The following is a 23,350-nucleotide window of genomic DNA, read 5'->3' on the forward strand; positions in this document are numbered from 1 at the left end:
CGCCTTCTCTACGAACAATATTACACTGACGACTATTATGATGTGTGTACTGTTTAATGGCAAGAGAGCCATGGTATGATCAAAATAACGGCAAGATTGTTAAAGCGACGGTCACTTCCCGAGCGATAAAAAGAAATGTTTCCGGCAGTCTGAAGAAATAAATGAGAAGAAGAGAGAGAGAGCCGTTGTGACAGCCCTTTCAACGCTTTAAGCTGCCTACGTGTGACAAAGCACCGAAGAAGCCTTTTCGACTCGGTTGATCCTTCTCGAAAGAAAAGCGCCGCAAACACTGCAAATCACCGAGCGAACTTAACCCGCAGAATATTCGGAGGCGGCAAGGCGGAAGTGACACTAGGGACTACTTGGTGCGTAAGAAAAGAAAAAAACATTGGCGCACGCAACGGAAAAGAATTATAATAATAAGGTTAATATAAGTGTGGCGCCTTCACCGAGCAGGTTCTGTGTCTTGAGTGTATAACAATCTTGGCAAGTATAGAGCGAAACAACAAAATCGCGTTAGAAGGAAAAAGGAACAGAAAAGGGGAAGGCTAAGCAGTGGCTATCGATTAGGTGTCATAACCCGACAGGCATTAATAACGGCACGCCGACTGGCGGCGGAGTCTCACGAACTCGCCGCGCTCTCTTCTTAGGGCTCCTTGCAACGGGTGAGGTCTCGAAGCTAGGCGAGCGAGAAGAGGTCCTCTGGCGCGCGAGCCAGCTTAGGGAAATGAGCGTTCGAAGGCCCTGTTGCTCGGGCAATACTCGTCGAAACGCGGCGCGCTTCAGAGAGCGACGAAGCGAGGGCGCCCTCACGCCAAGCCCGCTGAAAGCTCACCCAAAAGCTTCTTGAACGGCTCAAGCTGAGCACGTTGTTTACTTTGCTATCCAGTGTTCACTAAAGCCTGAAGCAGCATGACCGTGCTGCATTTTCACCGGCGCCTAGGTTCTGTGCCGATCATTTTATTTCGTTCTCTTTTTTTTCCCCGTTTAGGCTCATCCATACGCTCCCCACGCTGAGGCTGCGACATTGATCCGGCGTTCGGTGCTATTGGTGATAAGTGAACGATGTAACGGTAAGAATTGGCTGCCTGCAAAGTATGCTTTTCTTTCTTTTTTTCTGATACGTCAGTGCCAAACCTCCTCCGTCATTTTTTTTCATGTGATAGCAACGTTCGCCGAAGTAACCATCTTTGAAATAAATTTAAAATGGCAGTTTTTACGCCCATATGGGTGCAAATAGGCGATAAGCCAAGCTTTATTTGGTGTGTATCGGTGCGTCTTCAGTTTATACTTCCCTATTTACGTAGCTGAACACTTCCCGATTAATGCTCGCACAGGTTTCAATTACCAACGCGTTCCATTCCAATGCCTGCTTCTTGGGTAAGTGGTTTTTTCTTTCTTTTATTTTTTTCCACTTTCGCAAACATTTATTTAGCGCGAATTTCAGGTGTTGAAAAAAAATATTACCGACGAATGTTGACAGTCAAACAATTACCTCCTGATGCACAGGCGTGCGAAAAGTTCCTTTTTAGGGGGAGGGGGGGGGGGGCGACAGATTCTCGCAAAACCCCTTCCCTATTATGTCAATGTATGGGGCTGACTTCTGCCTATTCCGCTTCCTTTCTGATCAGCCCGTTGTGGTTGCTGTAGCCTTGTTGTGACGTCACGCAATCATTCGGACACCAGCAATTAACCATTTATTCAGTTATCCGATTAAGCTGTGCACTGGTGATTATTTCGCATTTTAAGCAAATACAGCGGGTTACATCTGTAGTGAGATATATGAATACAAAACTACCCAGATATGTCGCTTCAGGTATGAGCGTGCCGATATATTGAATAAAGCAATAACATTAAGCTATAATAAAGACAACAGAACTTCTGCAATCCTTAAAACATTTAAAAACGTATAAGTGAAATTGCTTTCTGTTGTTTGACATGTGATTCATAGTGAACTTCTCGGGATACTGATTGCGCTGTGCGTGATTTTTTTTTTCCCAAATCCCACGACCCAGCTCATCATATACATGTACACATGTAGATAATAACCTTTAGGAATGGGTAATGACATACGCGGCTGGCAAAATCATCGAGTTTCCTAATATACACTATAAAGGGAACTCTGGCGCTAGTGTCTAAGGGAGCCGCCACGCACAGCGCTTCAGCGAGCATGGGAATGATGGGTAGTACCCACACTTGTCTAGTCTTTGTACTTCTGGCCTGCTTTTGGCTCTGCGAGTGTTCGTGTGACTGGGATCTGTTTTCTCACAAAACAAATGTCAGCAAATGTTCAGCAGTTGCGCTTCACCATCTTATCCTTTCAGACTTACCTTTCCGAATCAGGTCACGAAGTTGAAAAGGGTTGAATCTTTCTTTCAAAACAAAACTGAAACACAGCAATAAACGAAGCCGCAAGTACGATTCGCCGCTCGAAAGAACGAAGTCTAGTGTGTGTACTACCCATCATTCCCATGGTCGCTGAACGATCGCAGCGCCCGAGTCTCCTCTAGTTATTTTAGGAAACTCTATGGGCATACTCACCACAGCACAGTGTTTACTAGACCTATACCTGAACTCTGTGAAGACGTGCTCAATGAACTTCTAAACAGCTTCGGCCCGACCAGCGCTGAATTCCTTGAAGGTTCTTTCACTTCTTCTCCTTTGCTCAATACGCTTTTCTTGGGCTTCGGCGGCTGTCTGCGGTTCTTGTCGCAAGATGTAGGGGAAAGGTTTGCTGGAGCATTCAAAATTCATGAGCAGACACGAAGTTCGAAATTGGAAGCACGACACGTAAAAAGATAAGAAAAAGAAAATACAAAGGTTTGCCAGCTGTGGAACAAAGTATGCATGGTGCATCGAAAGTAATGTTTCGAAATTAAAAAAAATGGAAATCTATTGATCTGGAATGTGAAGACGGCGTCAGCGCTCTTCGATGTATGTCGTTGTTAGAAATGTGCGAATGTGGAAACCATACCAAGGGCTCGGGTGAATTCAAATAAGGTGGAATTATTATAAAACATAAAAAGATGAGTTCTTTGAATACCCTGTATGCTTATAGGTAAAGGAAGCTTCAGAAAATGGTACATAAAGCGTACTGCCTTGGACAAGTGTGTATAGACACTCCTATCACGCTCATGATTGATATGTGGGATTTAACGTCCCAAAACCACCATATGATTATGAGAGACGCCGTAGTGGAGGGCTCCAGAAATTTAGACCCCCTTGGGTTCTTTAACGTGCACTCAAATCTGAGCACACAGGCCTACAACATTTCCGCGTCCATCGGAAATGCAGCCGCCGCCGCCAGGATTCGATCCCACGACCTGCGTGCGGGTCAGCCGCCGAGTACGTTAGCCACTAGACCACTGCGTCGGGGACTCCTATCACGCTCGAAACGTACATAGTATGAAAACGAACTGTCTCGCCGCGTGACATAAACATGCCCAGGCGAGTAACTGCTGTCACGTTCACCCGAGCAGCCCAAGCTAGCGGAAATAAGAAGGAAGTGATGCCTTCCGTCGTCTTCTAACTTTCCCCGACGTCGACGCAGGCCGAGAGACGGAAAGCAGGTAGGCTTAATAGAGCACGCGAGAAGCATTGGCAGCGGCAACGCAGGATGACCGCTAGTGCGTCGATTGCTGCCCCTGGGGCCATCGGCGTCTTCGTACTGACCGTAGTTGAGGAGTAGGAAGATGGAAGGAGCGAGGGAGCCTTACCATGTGGGCAGCTGCGCGAGACGGCGCCCGTCCCACCGTAATCGATGGTCGGCGTAGAACGCAGGTATATATGGCCGCATGGGAGCGCCCCTGTGGCACGCATAAGCGCTAGCGTCTGAAACCGGTGGGATTAAGCGGTATAGACGAAATGCGAACGGGCAAACTGGAAGGTGGTATCGGGGAGGTTGGGGAGCCACTAATTCCTTCGTGTACCATATGTGGGATCACCTGTTGTCGTGCAGGTTTGTTCACGTGCGCTTGCTCTTTGCGCTGTTGATTTTTGTGATTTTCTTTTTATTTAGAAGCGTAAGCGAAGAGACACGAGAGTATTGTCAATAATCCAGGTGTTTCTCGCAGAAGATTAGCTAGATCACGTCAATAGCCATGTCAGATGGTCGCTGTGCCACGATTAAACTCACCTGCCCTGGCTTGATGCCTTGAGGGACAACGTTGTGCATGTGGTGTTCTTTATCCTTGCCGAGCAAGCTTGAAAAATCGCTATCACCAGGCACTTAACTTTTTTTTAATGACGGTAAATAAATGTGTACCTCACCACGTTGCAAAACGACCTTGTAAACGAGCAATGGTCTGAGGTCTGATGAGCGACACCAGCAGCCTGAGCGTGTACGTTCAATTGAAGTGAAATAATTTATTTGTAGTCGGTCATGGCTGTTATATGTTCGAGCGTTGCTGCTACAACCAGCTAATCCATGAGTTAGGCTAGAAGAGGAGTGCGGTGCTGAATAGGAGAATTCTAGTGGAGTGAGGAGGGGGGGCTCTATAGTTCACACTAGCGTTGCAGGTAAACTACCACAATATTACCACCACAAGCGAGACCTGCAGGTGAGAGAGGAGATAGGTGGTGGAGCAGCGCTTATTGTCTTTTCGAAGTTAAACAACTACTACAGTGTGTGTTTGGTTTTTACGAATAATTGTGTGTTCAGCGGTAAGAAAAATGATCGTGGTACGGGAAAGTAGCGCACCGGACTCGAATTATTAAGCGACCCGTCTTGCCCCTGTCAGGCACTTACGAACAGTGCAAATGAAATCATGGTGCAAGTGGTTTCCTTTTTAACCAAACGTGTACTTGACTGACAATATACGAAAATGCAAACAGGCTTGATAAAAACTTCGGCCAACGTTATCAGCATATCGCAGCTGTGCGTCTTAAACGCGGAGAACATTGAGGCATACTACACAGGTGTCCGAAAAAAAGAGACAAGTCTAATGTATGCACAATCTGGGCACGAACAGTCCGCACCCCCCCCCCCCTTGTGTTCTCCCTGGAGGAAATATGGTCAAAACACAACGCATCGAACCTCCCCTCCCTCTTCCCCCTCCCCCCCCCACACGCACCGAGAGAACTCTATTGCTGTGTGTGTTCTCGAATTTAAAAAAATTCAGGCGCGGAACTAACACATCACAGACAACTTTGCCTAATCTCGACCTGAACTTAAGGAGAGGTGGCTCCTATGACTACGACACGGACATACTACCCACGACGTAAAAAAAGCTTCCCTTAAAAAATAAAGAAAACCGGTGTTGGTTGCCGTCACGTGACTACAGCCTTGTATTGTTACTCGTGAGTAAAGCGCATTCGGCACGTATACAGTACTCACGGATTGAAACAGTACACTCGTAGCGCGTGGCCACCGGTGCATGTGCTGCCGCTCGTGGGTGCTCGCGGAACCAGGGTGTTGCATTGTGGTATAGAGTGAAGGCGAGAACAGCTACGGAGCAGGCTTACTCCATCCGGTCGTTAAATAGTCGGCCAGTAGTTCACCGTGTGCACACTGCCAGTGTGGCGCTGCAAGGCTCGCGCGCTTTTGTATGCATGCAACCCGAATTCATAGGACCGTGCCAAACATTTATATTGTGGTGCAAGTGCACGATGCTCTCGATTGGCGCCATTCGACGATTGGGCACATAGGCTGCGCAAGTAAGAAATTGGATACCGCTAAGATGGCGCGCCTGAAATGCACTCGTAGACATAAATGGCTGCACAAAACCATATAAAGTTCGTCAAGCTTTTTGTCACGACACAAAAGAAAAGCAACAGTCATGGGACTGTTTCCGTGCAGCATCAAAACAGTGACTTAGCATTGACTTAGTCAATTGTACGTGCAGCTATTCTGCGTGGTAAGCATTTTTAGAGCTGTCGGCCACGGAATAACGAGCGAGCTTCTGCTTTTTTTTTAATTCAACAATAGGCTACAGTTAGCACTAACCACACGAATACATGATATTACTTCCATGCTGCATGAAGGCAAGGCACTCATTTTCTTTCTGGTCGAGGCAGAAACCACAAGTAAACTTTCCATTATTTCGCGCACATGTTTACCATGTCTACGAAAGCAAGCAAGGTGCAATGTCTAACGGAATCCTGTGTTTTACTTGCACAGCATGCATATCACTTCGCCTAAGCACACAGAACGAGAGGGTTCATCTGCTGGCGTGGCAAAAAAAAAGTGATGCGCAGCAGCGAGCCAGTTCGGTTGCCATGCGAATGTGCGTGAGCCTTGCAGCGCCAGCCTGGCAGTGTACACATGGTGAACTACAGGCCGACAATTTGGCGACCGGAAGGAGTAATCCTGCTCCGTAGGTGTTCTCCCCCTAGCTCTATACCACGATGCAGCGCATTGGATTCTACGCGCCACCACTAGCGGCGGAACATGTACCGTCGGCCACACGCTCCGAGTGTCCTGTTTCAATCCGTGAGTACTGTACGTTCAGCATAAACTGCACTCGCCAACAGCCACGCACACGCATAGCGCCCGTAGCAAGGCTCATCAAAGCAGCGCGTGACGCCGTTCCACAGAACGTGGCCTTCGTGTCAGTCTTTCGCAAAATGTGCTTTCGCTCGAACCGATCAATAAACCATTGCAAAATCTCTTTTTTTTTTTTGCACTCTCCTGACGCCGTTCGCCTAGAAAGAAAAAAAAATCGCTCCCCCCCCCCCCCCTTCCTCAGTTTCAGATTCCGGCAACTGCTTCCGGTAACTGCCATAAAGCTCGGCTCAGCGTCTTTCTCGGCGCCTGTTTAAACAAATAAAAAATACACTGAAAGAACAATTTCTTCCGGGGATCCATTTCTCCCACAACTCGGGTGGCTTTGACATCACACCATAGGCAACACGCACCACAACGCTTCTTTTTTTTCTTTTACCGAAACAACAAGGCAACCATGAAAAAAGGCTTTTCTTTTTCTTTCTCACTTTGTTCCCTTAGAGGTGGGTTCAAAAGAATAAGTAATATTAAAAACGGGTCGTCAGCTATCGTATTTTTCAACAAGGCGGAAGGGAAAGTGTTGATAAATTCCGTTTCAGACTATTATATTTCTTGCTCAATATATATATATATATATATATATATATATATATATATTTAGTAATGCACCAGTTTAAACGGCGAAAGAAAGAAAAGGGAGCCGCTCCTCGAAAACATTGCTCCATGGAAAATTCTTTAAAGCAAAGAGAAAGGTAAATAAAAAAAATATCAAGTGTATTCTCTCACAATAAGAAACGCGTCATAACCGGTAAAAAAACGTGCTTTTAGCCGCTCAGAAACGTGCAACGCTGCGGCAGCTAAACTATCTCCCACGAAAACGCTGCAGTGCTTTGCCCTCCTATATGAGGCTCTTACAAAGATCTCTATCGGGAACTGCAGTGCCGTTGTGTGTGAGTGGTAATTTATTACGGTGGTTTACCGGCAACGCAAACACTAAAGTGCTCATCGATTTGTCCAAACTTTGACTCGACGCCATCAAAGACGTTCTGCGGCGTTAGCCCATTACGTCGTACTGTCGTGTAATCAAAGAGGCGATGATGACAACGATGACAATGGCGTCTAGGCGTTCAGCTTTGTTGGTTTTCCTGCGCGGTAATGTAGATAGTTAGAGATCGAAACCGCAGTAAGCACTGCTTTAAAATGGGTCTAGTTATTGTAACCTCATCTTAGCTCTCTGATTGGAGAAAGGAAGACTAATATTTTTTTTTATTTGTATGTGTGTGTGTTTCAGTTTTGGTAGAGTCAACTGAACTGCTTTCAACTTGCACAGCATTCTTCACTTTTTTTTACTAGCTCGGGTTGAGACCGCTGCTTTTCACAGATCAACGCAAAGGTATAAATTGCAAAATAAAGAGCTTTAGAAACGTTCCAAACAATAAGCTCAAGAATTACACAATCGTATGATCACGTCTTGATAAAGTAGCTTTCGCAGGAAGTAACGACATTACTAGTGTCATTAGAGATTCGCTAGCTTAACTTCCTCACCAGTGACACGTCCCGAAAGGTCGACGTTTTCTGGGACGAAATAAGGCTGCCTCCTGAGCGTGATGATGATCTTAACTCAAGATGCACTGCACGCTTTTCTTCAGCCGAGGCATACAATCACTTCCCCGCCAGGGAGTTGGGGCAACCTTTGCTCTACAGGAACAGGCTGATAAGAGTGAGCCCCGGCGCCATAAACTTTACAATTTTGAAGCTGTTCTCCGGCTCGGAAAACCGCATAGATAGGCTCGTACTTGCGGTGCGTTCGTATAAGAGTGACGGCTGCTGGAAAAGAGAAGACGCGCCTGCCCGCATGTACCAACCTGCCAGTCAAGTAGTTAGGTCATCCACTTTCTACGCCAGAAGTACTGCATTCTATTCCCAGGGTCACCGGCACCCGCCTGTTTTTATTGCGATAGCAATTTCACGAACATTCCGGATGCATTTACGCACTGGCCATCGCCGCGCGGCTGCATATAAGCCCATTAGGGCGACAACATCTTCCTGTGGGTCTTACGTTCTACATTTACAAAAAAAGTAGAAAAGGCCCATGATGGTGATTCTGAAGACGTGGACTGCGTTTCTCGAGTATAAACTGCGCACTTAGCTGCAGTTTTGGGGGAGTTTGGGCTGCGTACTTTGAGTTACAACCACCGTCAACCCCCCCCCCCCCCCCCATTGACAAGGGTTAGCACACAGCTCATATCTGCAGTTACTTCAATTCAATATTGTTCACCGCTGGCTCTATTTCATTTCTTTCAAATCCTGTTTTATAACGAAAGCTGGAATGAAATCACCACAAGCGTCGCGTGCACCGTAGTTGTCCGCTGCCATTGTGTAAATTTAGAAAAATAAAACAGGCCCAATGGGATTCGAACCCGTGTCTCCAGCAGGCCAGCCCAATATACTACCACTGCACCACATTGGTTTTTTTTTCTTTATTACCTTCTTGACTACAGGTCAAGCTAACCTGACAATCACTATCACACGTGTTTCATGCGTGATAACGCTTCGAAGAAAGATGTTACATCTTCAACACAGTCGGTAGTCTTATACACATCTCGCACTTTTATAACAGCTTCCACGAAACACTCATTAACGGATAGAACTCTCACATCACAATGTCTGTACGATAGCATACTACGCCAAACCGAATGAAGACCGAGTGAAAATATAACATCCAAATTTTGCACAGAACTATCACAGGGCAAAAAACGAATTTCATATGGAGTAAGAGGTAAATCTTTTTTAAAGTCCTCTGTAAAATGTCCCAAAAGAAAATAGCGTTCTTACAATCAATAAACACATGTTCAATGGCCTCAGGTTTGTTACACAGGAGACAGCTGCTTCCCCATGGTACATACATCCCTCTCTCGAATGAATACCGAATGAATTATTGAACCCATTTAAAGACGTTTATACTTACTGGCTGGAGTGCATTAAACTTGTGAATAAGGTACGACTCTATATTTTCTGTCTCTTGCGAACCGAAAGCTTCAAGCATGTAGAGTTTGAGATCGTGTAAGTCGTATCCTACAACATTAAAATATTGTGCCGCTGCTTTCGGAGATTTCCTTGCCCTGCCCGAACGATGAGCGTTTAATATAACAATAACAGGTGTCCCTGTTTCACCAATGTACTGTTTATGACAATATGAAGAATCAATAAGGTGAAAAAGGGTTTATTGACGACTGTTGCGACGGTGGTCCTACGAAGAAACACGATCGTGCAAGAGCAACGGTCAAGCAGATGCCGGCGATGATCAGCACGAGCCGAGCGAGCCAAGCCCAGCACCCAGTACCCAAGCGGTGGCGATGTTGCTTGCCAACGACGCTCTTTCTTCTTCACAATTTGCCCCCGCCGAAAAAGAGCCATCCTGGCGACCTAAGAGTCTGGAGGCAGAGGGCTATAATATGGCTTAAGGCGGGCGACGTGGACGATGTCACGTCCACGCCGGCGCATGTCGTCAGATGGGGAAAGTGGCTCGATGAGAAAATTCACCGGCGAGGTTTGCTCCAAAACGCGGTATGGGCCCTCGTACTTTGGAACGAGTTTTGAGGAAATGCCGGGGGTTTGGTAAGGAACAGCCAGCCATACAAGTGATCCCGGGGAATAGCTGGGGCTTTGTGAAGAGTCGACGTTGTTTTCTTTCTGGCGCTGTTGTTCTCGAGACGTAAAGGTGCGTGCGAGTTCACGGCACTCTTCCGCATTTCGTGCAGCTTCGGACACAGATGGGCATTCGGATGCGTCAGGACGGTATGGAAGGAGAGTATCGATGGTGTGGGATGGTTCGCGTCCATAAAGAAGAAAGAAAGGTGAAAATCCAGTGGTAGACTGTGCCGCGGTGTTATATGCGAACGTAATGAATGGAAGAATGCGATCCCAGTTAGTATGATTGGATGTCCATACATGGCGAGCATATCGCCAAGGGTGCGGTTAAATCTTTCCGTGAGCCCGTTAGTCTGCAGGTGGTATGCCGTGGTCTTGCGATGAACAACATGGCATTCAGAAAGCAGAGACGTGACGACTTCTGATAGGAAGGCTCGACCTTGATCGCTTAGTAGTTCTCGAGGTGCACCATGTCGTAATATGAAGCGATGAAGGATAAAGGATGCTACGTCCCGCGCAGTGGCACTTGGAAGGGCGGCGGTCTCAGCGTAGTGTGTTAAATGGTCCACAGCGACTATAATCCACCGATTTTCATCTGATGTTGTCGGTAGAGGGCCATAGAGATCAATTCCGATCCGATCGAAAGGTTTGGCAGGGCAGGGAAGCGGTTGAAGCGCACCGGACGAGTGGAAAGGCGGTGATTTGCGACGTTGACAGTCAGGACAGCCCATAACGAATTTTCGAACGAAATTATACATTCCGCGCCAGTAGAAGCGATGGCGAATGCGTTCGTAAGTTTTGAAAACTCCGGCATGACCACATTGGGAATCGTCGTGAAAGGAGGCGCAGATTTGTGATCGCAAGCTGCGCGGGACAACCAAGAGCCACTTACGACTTTCGGGGGCGTAGTTGCGTCGGTGTAGTAACCGATCACGAATGGCGAAATGAGCAGCTTGACGTCGGAGAGATCGTGGTACCGCAGTGGTTGACGATCCAGAAAGACAGTTAAAAAGAGAAGCGATCCACGGGTCCTTGTGTTGTTCACTGGTAAAGGAGTCGAGGTCGAGAGATGCGATGGAGATACCAGTGGTTCCGCAGGCCGAGTCGGGAGGTAAAGGCGAACGCGACAGGGCGTCGGCGTCAGAATGCTTGCGTCCGCTGCGATAGATGACACGAATGTCGTACTCCTGGATTTGCAGTGCCCACCGAGCTAGGCGGCCAGAAAGGTCTTTCAATGTGGCGAGCCAACAAAGTGCATGGTGGTCCGTTACCAGGTCGAATGGGCGACCGTACAAATAAGGGCGGAACTTGCGAAGCGCCCACACTAGCGCCAAGCACTCTTTTTCAGTGACGCTGTAATTGGCCTCAGCTTTAGTAAGTGTGCGACTCGCATAAGCGACGACGTATTCGGAGTAGCCCGGCTTGCGTTGGGCGAGGACGGCGCCTAGACCAACCCCACTAGCGTCTGTGTGAACTTCCGTTGCAGCTGTTGGGTCGAAATGCCGAAGAATTGGAGGAGATGTTAGCAGACTACGGAGCGTGGCAAACGCGACGTCGCAGTCAGAAGACCAGGATGAAAGGTCTGCATCACCGCGTAGGAGGTTGGTCAGTGGTGACATGATCGATGCAAAATTTCGCACGAAGCGCCGGAAGTACGAACATAGTCCGACAAAACTGCGTAATTCTTTCAGTGTAGTAGGTTTCGGGAACTCAGCGACTGCTCGCAGTTTTGCAGGGTCGGGTCGAACACCATGCTTGGAGACGATGTGCCCTAAGATGGACAGCTCTCGCGCGGCGAAGCGGCACTTTTTAGGGTTCAGTTGGAGCCCAGCGTTGGTTAAACGCGTCAGAACCAGTTGGAGCCGAAGCAGATGCGTAGGAAAATCGGGAGAGAAAACGACAATGTCGTCGAGGTAGCATAGACACACAGACTACTTCAGTCCACGCAGTGTGTTGTCCATGAGCCGTTCAAACGTGGCAGGAGCATTACAAAGACCAAATGGCATTACGTTTAATTCGTACAGGCCATCTGGTGTAATGAACGCAGTTTTCTGGCGATCAGCTTCTGCCATAGGAACCTGCCAGTATCCAGATCATAAGTCTAAGGAGGAGAAGAATTCGGCTCCTTGTAGGCTGTCAAGGGCGTCGTCTATGCGCGGTAATGGATAGACGTCTTTCCGCGTCACCTTGTTTATTCGCCGGTAGTCGACGCAAAATCAAATCGATCCATCTTTTTTTCGAACTAGAACGACAGGAGATGCCCAAGGACTGTGCGATGGTCGAATAACGCGACGGCGTAGCATCTCTTCGACCTGGTCGTTGATGACGTGACGTTCTGCAGCAGAGACACGGTACGGTCTTTGACGCAATGGCTGGTGCGAACCGGTGTCAATGCAGTGGTGCACTGCGGAAGTCCGACCCAATTGCGGCTGAGAAACGTCGAATGAATTCGCGAAGTGCTGGAGGAGATTAAGAAGCTCGGCGCGTTCATGGGCACTTAAGGTGTCGGCGATGGAACACGAGAAGGTGTCACTCGATGAGCACTCCTGTGGGGAAAGGGCATGAAGTTCGGTCGAGGCGCTACTGCACGATTCGTCTGGCATGTTAAGGAATAAAGAGGAATCGAGGTACTCCACTCGACCGAGACATTCGCCGGCAAGTAGCGTAAGCGGTGCAGAAAGGGGGTTGTGGACGAAAATATTGCTTCGGCCCGCAGTGACGTCGAGTGTAGCGAAAGGCAAGGAAACGGCTCTGCGGCTCATGAAAATGTCGGAAGGTGTAAACATTACTGTAGCATCCTTATAGTCATCGCAGCAAACCGGGACAACGGCAAGAGAGGCTGGCGGAATTTCAGTGTCCTCACGCACGACAAGTTTTGGCGACCGCTCAAGGGTTTCGTGCAAAGGTTCGTCACACAGGTGCGAAAATTGAACTTCAGCGCTTGCGCAGTCGATGATGGCATGATGATTTGACAGAAAGTCCCACCCGAGGATAACGTCATGCGAGCACACCGAAAGGACGATGAACTCGACAACGTACATAGAGCCTTGGATGAATATGCGGGCCGTACAGTTGCCAAGAGGTCGAACTTGTTGTGCGCTAGCTGTACGAAGCGATAGTCCAGAGAGCGGCGTGGTCACTTTGCGTAGGGAGCGGCAGAGCTGGGCGGCTATAACAGAAACGGCAGCACCTGTGTCGACGAGGGCAAAGGTAGAAACACCATCGACAGATATAGCGACGACGTTAGCTGGTGAAGTGCGAGGACTTGAGTATTTCGACGACGGCGCAGTTCTTGCCTCTGGAACTGCGGCGTTCAGTTTTCCCGGTTGGAGGAAGCGGGTCTAGGACGCATTGGGGACAGTGATCGCCTGCGAGGAGATGGGGAGCGGGGAGAGTGAGTTTGAGGCTGGTGTGACCGAGACTCAGGAAAGTTAGTGCATCCATACTGCGGTGAGGGATAGGGAGCAGGTATGTGCATAGGCTGTGGGTCATACGGTAACGGCCGAGTAGCGTCGTGGAGTGGTTGGAAGCGACGGCGACAATATCGTGCCACGTGTCCTGGAGTACCGCAGGCGTAGCAGATCGGTCGATTGTCAGGAGTGCGCCAGGAATTGCTGACTCGTGGTGCGGCCCAAGGTGTCGAAAATGGGGCGGAGTGGGGAGCGACTGAAGACATGGGTGGCAAATGCTGCTGGCGGGGTCTGCTACGTACCACCTGGGCATACGTAAGAGGCGCGGCCACGGGCTGCATAGCCGGCGCATGGGCAACAGGCATGGCCACAGGCTGCTGGTGGGCAGCGACGGGAACAGCCTGAGCTACCTCTTCGGCAATAACGTCGCGGAGTGGTGAGGGCAGACGAGAGGACGGCGGCTGCTGCGTGAAGGGAATCAACGACAGTTGCCGAGCTACTTCTTCACGCACAAAGTCTTTAATCTCTTGCAGGGTTGGTGAGTGGTCGGGAAAAGAAGTGAGACTGGAGAGCGAGTCGGCGTGTGAGGAAAATGGCCGAGTCAGGGCGCGCTGCTTGCTCAACTCGTCGAAACTTTGACACAAAGTGACAAGTTCCGCAACGGTGGCAGGATTACGGGCCAGGAGCAGCTGATATGCACCGTCACTTATCCCTTTGAGGATGTGTTGAATCTTCTCCGACTCGGGCATGGTGGTGTTCACACGGTTGCAAAGACCAATAATGTCTTCGATGTAGCTGGTGAAAGATTCCGTTGGCTTTTGTGCGCGAGTCCGCAAGCGTTGTTCGGCTCTGGACTTGCGGACTGCGGGTCGGCCAAAAACGTCAGTAAACAAGGTTTTAAAGATGGACCACGTCGTGATGTCGTTTTTGTGGTTGCTATACCACATTTCGGCCACGTCAGTGAAGTAAAAGATGACGTAAGTCAATTTGTCCGCGTCATTCCACTTGTTGTTTGCGCTCACCAGTTCATAGTTAGCGAACCAGTCTTCCACGTCGGTCTCATCAGCTCCGCTAAAGACCTTGGGCTCTCGCAAACGAAGAACGCCGGGGTTGCGGGGGGATGGAGTGGAAGAGCCAGGTTGCGCGTTGTTGGTAGCCATGATGGGAGGTAGCGTTCGGTTGCGCAGCTCCAGGTTCAGGCGACGGCGAATGGCAGCACCCAGGTTCAGGCGACGGGGAATGTCAGCACCTTCCACCAATTGAAAAAAGGTTTATTGACGACTGTTGCGACGGTGGTCCTACGAAGAAACACGATCGTGCAAGAGCAACGGTCAAGCAGATGCCGGCGATGATCAGCACGAGCCGAGCGAGCCAAGCCCAGCACCCAGTACCCAAGCGGTGGCGATGTTGCTTGCCAACGACGCTCTTTCTTCTTCACAAAGGTAATAACAATCTCACTAGTACCGGTAAAACTACATATTGTCGCTACTGGCAGATCGAAGTTGATGAACGAGATCGTGAAAAAACCGCCTTCGTTACACCGGATGGCCTATATGAATTCAAAGTGCTTCCCTTCGGCCTCTGTTCTACACCTGGGACATTCCAGAGAATGATGGACACTGTTCTTACCGGTCTAAAGTGGCACACGTGCTTATTTTACCTCGATGAGGTTGTCGTGTTTTATGCCACCTTTGAGGAGCACCTGAAGCGTCTGCAGAATGTGCTGGAAGCGCTCCCCTCTGCTAACCTGACACTGAAGCCAGAAAAATGTCATTTGGGTTACAAGGAACTTAAGTTTCTCGGCATGTTGTCAGTGCGGATGGTATTCGACCAGACCCTGACAAAAGTACCGCCTTGGCCTAGTTTCCTGTTCCACGTGATAAGAAGGCAGTGCATCACTTTCTAGGGCTCTACGCGTACTATCGCCGCTTTATAGCCAATTTTTCTAGGATTGCTGAACCGCTCACTCGACTCACTCGTGAAGATGTTCCATTCGTCTGGGAGGAAGAACAGGACGCAGCTTTCTCAACTATGGGAGCGTTTGCAGACACCACCAGTCCTCGCTCACTTTGACCAAGACGCTGATACTGAAATTCATACTGACGCCAGCAACGTGGGTCTTGGTGCTGTCCTCGTACAACAACAAGAGGGCACAAAGCGCGTGATAGCGTACGCAGGCCGCACTCTTTCCCGCGCCGAGGTCAACTACTCCACGTCAGAGAAAGAGTGCCTCGCTGTTGTATGGGCCACGATGAAATTTAGGCCTTAGCTTTACGGACGCCACTTCAAGGTAGTAACCGACCATCATTCGTTGTGCTGGTTAGCCAACCTATGGGACCCGTGTGGGCGATTGGCACGATGGAGTCTTCGTCTGCAGGAATACGATTTCACGATCATTTACAAATCGGGCCGCAAGCACGAAGATGCGGATTCATTATCCCGTGCTCCTGTCGAAGTTTGCGGCCACGACAGCGAGGATGACGATGGTTTCCTTGGGGCCGTTACTACAACAAATCTGATTACGCGACAGCGTGCGGACGATGAAACTCGCGCAGTTATCGAAAACCTTGAAGGACGCAACTCGTCCATACCTCGATGTATTTCTCGTAGTCTGTCATCGTTCTGTCTGCGAGATGGGGTCCTGTATAAGAAAAACTCCAACGGCAATGAGAGAACCTATCTTCTAGTCGTGCCAACTGACATGCGTGACGACATTCTTCTTGCCTGCCACGATGAGCCCACATCTGGTCGCTTAGGTTCCTCTCGAACTCTCACTCGAGTTCGACAAGCATACTACTGGCCTAAGCTTTCTGCATCAGTTAAGCGATACGCGAAAAGCTGCCGGGAATGTCAACGCCGCAAATCCCCGCCACTAAAGCCCGCGGGGCTTCTTCAACCCGTAGAACCGCCCAGAGTGCCAATAGATCAAATAGGAATGGATTTACTGGGACCCTTTCCGCTATCATCTGCCGGCAACAAGTGGATCGTAGTATAGCCACCGACTATTTGACGAAGTACGCCGAAACAAAGGCACTACAACGCGCTACTGCTTCCGACGTCACCCAATTCTTTATGCACCAGATCGTTCTTCGACATGGCGCCTTGTCGTGCGTAATCACAGACAGAGGAACAGCATTCACGGCCCAGCTCATTCATGACGTATTCAAGCTCAGCTACACGAGCCATCGCAAGACCACGGCATATCATCCGCAGAGCAACGGCTTGACAGAGCGACTCAACAAGACCATCGCTGACATGTTATCTATGTACGTAGATGTTAAGCATAAGAACTGGGACCAGGTGCTATACCGTACGTCACATTCGCGTACAATACTGCCGTCCAGGAAACTACGCGACTCACGCCTTTCCGTCTTGTCTATGGACGTGAGGTTCATACCAAGCTGGATGCGATGCTTTCACACAATTGCGATGCTTTGATCACTCCTGATGCTGTGCAGCTAACCCAGTACGCCGAAGAAGCACGCCAGTTAGCACGCCTACACATTACACGCCAGCAGAGTACAGACGCATGCAGCTACAACGCTCGCCATCGACAAGTTGAATACCATCCAGGCGATCAAGTTTGGGTGTGGACTCCAGTCCGATGCCAGGGATTGTCAGAAAAACTGCTCAGTCGCTACTTCGGACCATACAAAGTCTTGCGACGCGTGAGCGATGTGAACTACGAGGTAGTCCCTGACGGCGCCTTCTCGCCACGACGGCGAATGCACTCTTCAGAGATTGTCCACGTGGTGCGCCTGAAGCCATACTTCACGCGGTAGTGCGACTGCGCATGAACCATATCACTGTTTTTATGTATGCGCGTATTTTTTGTTGGTTCGCCCCGACTTTGCCTTTGTACTTTCCGAGCATCAGAGTGATGCCTTTTTTCTCTCAAAGGGTGAATAATGCCACTTGGCCACTAGTTACGGCGAGCACAAGCCATGACTGCCCGCGAGAATGAAAGACGATGTTCTGGGGCAGCGCGTGCTCTGGCTAGTTGTTTATTATTGAAGCAGCTATCCTGCCAGTTTTTGGTGCGTCTCACCGCCGGCTCAGTTCTTCCTAGTTGAAGACCTTTTGTAGCACGTGACAATATATAAGGTGAACAGAATCACTTCTGGCACTTTTAACTACGATGTTGTCTTGTAGGTGTTTACAAGTCTTGCATCTTGGAAGGGAGCGAGCAAAGTGTTATTTGGGCAATAGAACTACTCTACTTTTTTATGCATTATCATGTTCTTCAAATTCAGAAATGCTGGAATTCGCTCGATATAGTACATACACAAATAAAACCACTGCGAGATAAGCCCTTCATCTAGAAAATTCAATCCTGCCATTGCTAATTTCTGGAAACCGGTTCGACAACTTAGACTCTGCGATACATGTAGATCCTTACCTACCCAACACTTCGTTTTTTTTTTGTTCACGGAATACCTGTTCCTTTTTTTATACATTAAAATCGTCACCGCGATCCCCCCTTTCATACTTTCTCACACCACCATATCCAATGTTGCCCCTCCTTTGATAGCATGGAGGAAAGGGCACGAAGCGTAAACACGCTAGCACTAAAGAAATAATTTCTGTTCTAGCCTTGATGAAGACAAATCCGCTTGTCCAAACATTGGCTCGATAAGACCCCAGTTTACGGATTTTTCGTGTGTGTAATAAAGCGTTTTAGAACAGCCAAAGGACAACCAGGCATCACACAATGCGAATTGCGTAACGAGTGGGTCATCGAATGTTCTAACTCAATACAAACGCTTCCGGCGCAATTCTACAACGTTGTCAGCGACAGCATAAAAAAATGCACACAGTTCTTCTCTCGAGTGTAGCGGGTACCACGCTTCTCGGAAGAATGACAAAGGATGGCATACTGAATGCCTCCCTGCTACGCGAATATTGTGATGATCAATGGCGTAGTGGGTACCTTAAAAGTGTGCTTGTAGCAGGTATTCAATGAATGCTTAAAAGGGCTCTGAAAGGCCACTCTTCCAGCTTCTGCTATGACATGTGCTACGCGTTCCGCCATGACCTGTCGGTTTTTTAAACGCAAATGCATTACTTAGTCTGGCTATGTGCAGCATCTGGCGTCCGCGTTGGTGTCCGCGCGACGGAAGGTGTTATCTCTCCACTCTCACTCCCTCTCCTATAGCAGCACCTGCGGGCGCACGCGGTTATCCTCGCCCCAATCAACCGAAGCATGTGGAGTGAAAGAGTGTAGGAGAAGGTAGGTACAGTGCTTCGCCGCTCCTCTCAACGTTCGCTCTCTCTCCGCCCTGCGCCCCACTCTTCCGTCCACTCGCGCCTCCCTCTCGGCCAATCGCTGACTGGCCGCCTCACAAGAACATCCTGAAATTTGTGCTCGAGACGCCTTGGAAACGCCAACGCCGAGTCAAGAACGCTGGCGCCCCACTCTCTCGTCCGCTCGCTCCTAACTTTCGACCGTTTGCTGGCTGGGCGCTTCTCAAGCCGATGGCAGAAGTCGGGGAAGGCAACTGTCTGACGGCAACAGTACTCTCTCTCTGCGCAAGAAATGCATTCGCAGTTCGTCAGGATTCCTTTTGGGGAGGGGAGGGCATTTCTTTAAAGGGCCAGTCAACAGGCTCCGTAACGTGCAGGAAAAGCTCGCGCATTTTTCCTGCGCGTGACCAACCTTCTTCCACACGCAGTGACGTCAACTCGGCGATCGGCGACGTTGACTAAATTACTCTTATTGATACCTGGTCTAGACCAATCGACGAGCTGCGTGCTACGTCACGTCGCCGATCGCCGAGTTGACGTCACTGCGCGTTGAACGAGGTTGGTCACGCACAGCAAAAATGCGCGACCTTATCCTGCGTGTTCCGGAGCCTGCTGACTGGCACATTAGGTAACACTGCTTCACCGGAAAGCATAAAGGTTTGGTGTAATACTCACCACCGCCCGAGCCTGGAGAAGGAGGAGCACGCCCTGGCACACACGGATCTTGTCCTCGTGGAGCTGGAAGCCAGGTCGGCGTCGCCTCCTCCCGTCGAGCCCGTGCAGGTAGTGGTGACCACGCCACCAGGAGTCGTGGTGGCGGTTGCGGCGTTCGTGCCAGCCGTGCCACCTCCCCTGGTATCCAGGGAGGAAGGCAGGCCGTTCATGTCGTAGGCCGAGAGGACGCAGAAACGGCCCTCGTCCATGCAGCAGTGCGGACAGCCCGACAGCGTTACCGCCGCCACGGCTGCGCTGCTAAGGACGGACTCGCGGCAGAGGCCCAAATGGGCGACGCGGTCGGGGCCGCGCCGGCGATGCTCACCCGTCGGTCAAAAACGACGACGGGAATTGGACGGAACTCGAAGGCGTGCCTGCCGCCCTTCGAAGACTTTTATCAGAAACCGCAATGATTGGTCTCCTGCAAGCGGTAAAGAGAAAAAGGAAGGACACATTAGCGAGCATTATATATAATGTACAGTACAATCTCGCTGTAACAAAGTCGATTAGTTTCTTATTTAGATTAAATTGTTAAAACGTGGCTCAGAAGGAAAATAATGCTACTAAGGAACGAAATTGACGTAATTATGTTCAGTGTATCGTTATAAGAGGTAGAGATACAAGTTAACTCAGAACAAAAAAAAACTTGCGAAGATATTTGCGTTTTTTTTTTGTGACAATCGCTTTATTCTTCGTTAGCAGGTCTTGTTACACCAAGTTTCTCCTGCACTGCGGTCCAAAAGGCGGACTTTCTTTTTTTTTTCATTTCACTCTTCCCACGTGCCGGGTGGCCACCCACTCTAAAAACTGGCTAAGCTCCCTGTCTTGAAATCATGATGATTCAAAAGCGATGTTGCCTATATAAACAGTTACCTCTTTCTGGAATAAACATTGTTGCAAGTAAAGCCTGTCCCATGTTCATCTGTCCATGTGCTTTTTCGTGCGTTATAAACTTCCGTACTGTCTTAGCGCCCGTTTCCTTCTTTTTTACTATACTCTCACTCCAAGTTATCTTGTTCAGTGAAATAGCAGGTGAATTCCTCACATTTTGAGCTGTCTCCGATCAAGTAACTGTTAATAATGTTGCGGCTCAAGTCGCACCATCGGGGGTGCTTCTACTCAAGTGCATTGTTCAAAAGGAACTGCGATTCTTAACCAATCATGTAAAATTAAGATTTGTTAATTGCTAAAGTGACTTGGAATACCTAATAATAATTCTGAATTATAATACCACGCCGTCTACCAGCCCCGTTATTAACCGTCGAGGCATTGCGGAACGATACGCAGACGTGACTTCGAGGTGGTGGAGCACGTGCGTCCCAGGCGAAATGAGAATGAGCTATAGCGTGCATGCGAGACATCCTTAGGGCCGTTACATTATGACCCACTTAATGAAGAAATGCGGCACCTGTTGCAAATACAGGGGGAATAAGAGGCGCGAGCGACAGCCACGAGCGCTGGCTCACTCAGTTGATATATGTTACCTTCAATGTAGCCAGACCAACGGGTCTGGGTCTCCTCTTCGTTGTCTACAGCATCTACGCACCAGTGGTGCAATGGCGGAGGAAGTAGCTGTGCTGCATGGTGGCGTTTCCCACCCCTTTCTCTTACTCTAACCCTCACTTCTCTTCCCATCCCCGCAGTGCTGTACTAAACGAGACTGTACCATACAAGACTACGCTATGCTTTATCATCCTCTTTGTCCTTTTGCTCCTCTTGACCCTGTGTTTCCTTTGCCACACCTATGCTATACATGTATATACTATGCTCCATTCAATCATTCTCACCCTCACATCCCCCTTCGTTCCACCCATTGCCATACTTTACAACAGATGGCTATGATATGCTTTACCCTGTCCCCCTTATCCTTTCTATCCTCCTCACTCACACATCTCTCCTCCTGATCCTTGCATCGCCCCCTCTCCATTCTGCACTGTATTAACAATCCATGGCTATGCTATGCTTCACGCTATCCCCTCATCCTTCCCTTGTTCCTGCTGTCACATTCTTATTCCCTTACTATGCTATGCTATGCTTTACTATGCATGCACTCTCGTCCACCTCTCCTGCGTACCGCTGCGTTGTAGAAATATACTCAGCTTTTCTTCTCTCTTGGACCCTCTGTCTCTCCCTCTTCGCAAGTTCCGCGTGGTCTACAAATGACGCTACTATAAGTTTGAACAGTTCTAAAAGGTGACTGTTCCGACCACGTGGACACCTTTTTTTATAGCGCACCTGATTTCTATATCTTCGCAGCACACGTTATGTACACCGAGAAAGGAAAAATAGCCCACCCTTGTCGCACGAACAATCTTTCAGTTATCTGGAAATGAAAACGTCGTATATTAGCCGTGAAATGCATCTGTTATACGCTCTACTTGTTTAGTCGCCCTACCATTGGCGGAGAAGAGCAGGTTTAGGGCGTCCTACAGTTACTGTATATGCTATGAAATCCCACGCCCCCCTCCCGACATTTTCATGTTTTCCACGTGTACATATACACGCACAAATAAAGACACACTCACGAGCATACATACTCAAATGACGATAGAACCAAGTCAACGTCATGATCATGCATGATGCGAAGTCAGTGTACGTTGAACTCCCATGAAACAAACTAAGTCTACGTTAAGGCCGCGTCATCCACAATACTGAAAAGACTCCTACGAGAACGGCTACGATGGAGCAACGGCCAGCGCGCACCGCAATCTTCAAATGCACGCGCCACCATTCGGCGCTTCCGACTCTCCCAGCGTAATCAATGCCGCCCTAACGAGCCACGTTTTCCCACTCACGGCACTTATTCGGCGAACGGCTTTCAGCATCACCAACGACTTTCGAATAAACACCTATCACCCGACAAAGACAAAGCGAGGGTCATTCTCTCTTCTTTATTTCTTGCTTACGGGGAGACTGGAAACAGCACGACCAGGTTGCTGCGGAGGGCGCTCCTGAAATCGTAAAAAAAAAAACGCAAACCAACGCGCAAATTGCGAAGAGCAATTAGCGACCAGAGCGCCGGCTCCCGAATCGGCTGGTCGTTTGGCGCCCCCGACTAGGGTGCAATCTGCCTCGAGCAGACGACGTGACGCACTTAACGTCACAGCTCTCGACAGAGAGAGGGTTCAGACTCGCAATTCGCGGAGTAAGACGACGCCCAATCGTGCTGTTTTTAGGCGCGGGAGATGGGCGACGCCTTAGTCACGGCGAGATTGGATGCTCCTTGGTCCAAACCTTTTTCCATGCAAGCTCACTGCGGCTCACTGCGGCGCTGCTCAAATACGGGCTTCTGTGAGACGTGGCGTCTTTAGAAGGGCCGAGACGGGACGTTATAATCGAATAGCATTTGGATAGAATGGCAGCATAAGAACGACGGGTCAGTCGGAATCGATTCGTACGGGACCCCCCGTTTGCCAAGGCCATCGGTAATGTCCGCAGAAGGGATTTGCACGTTACGCAAGCGGACGGGGGCGCGGCACCGGAGAAAATACCTCATTTCCATCGCCAAGACGATAGCGCACAAATCAACTCGATCCGGTCATCAGGATCCTTCTGAAAAGAACCGAGGGATGTTTCCTAGGAGACGGAGCTTAAATTAGGGGTGAAGGTCTTTTTTTGGGGGAGGCTCGCATAAGTACGAGAGAAACTTCAACGCTAATGGAAGCATGGCCGTGATGATTATGACCTGAAACAGCGTTGTCGCAATGAAGAGAATCGATCGAGCCCGTTTAATGTGATTCAAGACGTAAAGTCTCTGCGAAGAGTTGATCAAAGCAAGCGCTAAAATGAAGGAAGAACATGACGATGATATGTGGGGTTTAACGTCCCAACACCGTCTTATGATTATGAGAGACGCCGTAGAGGAGGGCTCCGGAAATTTCGGCCACCT

General features: G+C 49.2%; 1 protein-coding gene across 2 annotated transcripts in view; it reads right to left on the reverse strand.

Moving 5' to 3' along the window:
* Positions 1-23,350, reverse strand: part of LOC142787052 (solute carrier family 35 member F1-like) — a 232,774-nt gene that overhangs the window by 94,486 nt on the left and 114,938 nt on the right. For both annotated transcript variants that reach the window (XM_075884681.1, XM_075884680.1), the window contains exon 2: positions 19,423-19,882. In XM_075884681.1, coding sequence (XP_075740796.1) covers positions 19,423-19,670 — 248 coding nt within the window. In that variant the 5' untranslated portion in view covers positions 19,671-19,882. The remainder of the gene's footprint in view (positions 1-19,422; positions 19,883-23,350) is intronic.

This window comes from Rhipicephalus microplus, unplaced genomic scaffold, assembly GCF_043290135.1.
Source record: "Rhipicephalus microplus isolate Deutch F79 unplaced genomic scaffold, USDA_Rmic scaffold_43, whole genome shotgun sequence".
Classification (NCBI taxonomy): Eukaryota; Metazoa; Arthropoda; class Arachnida; order Ixodida; family Ixodidae; genus Rhipicephalus; species Rhipicephalus microplus.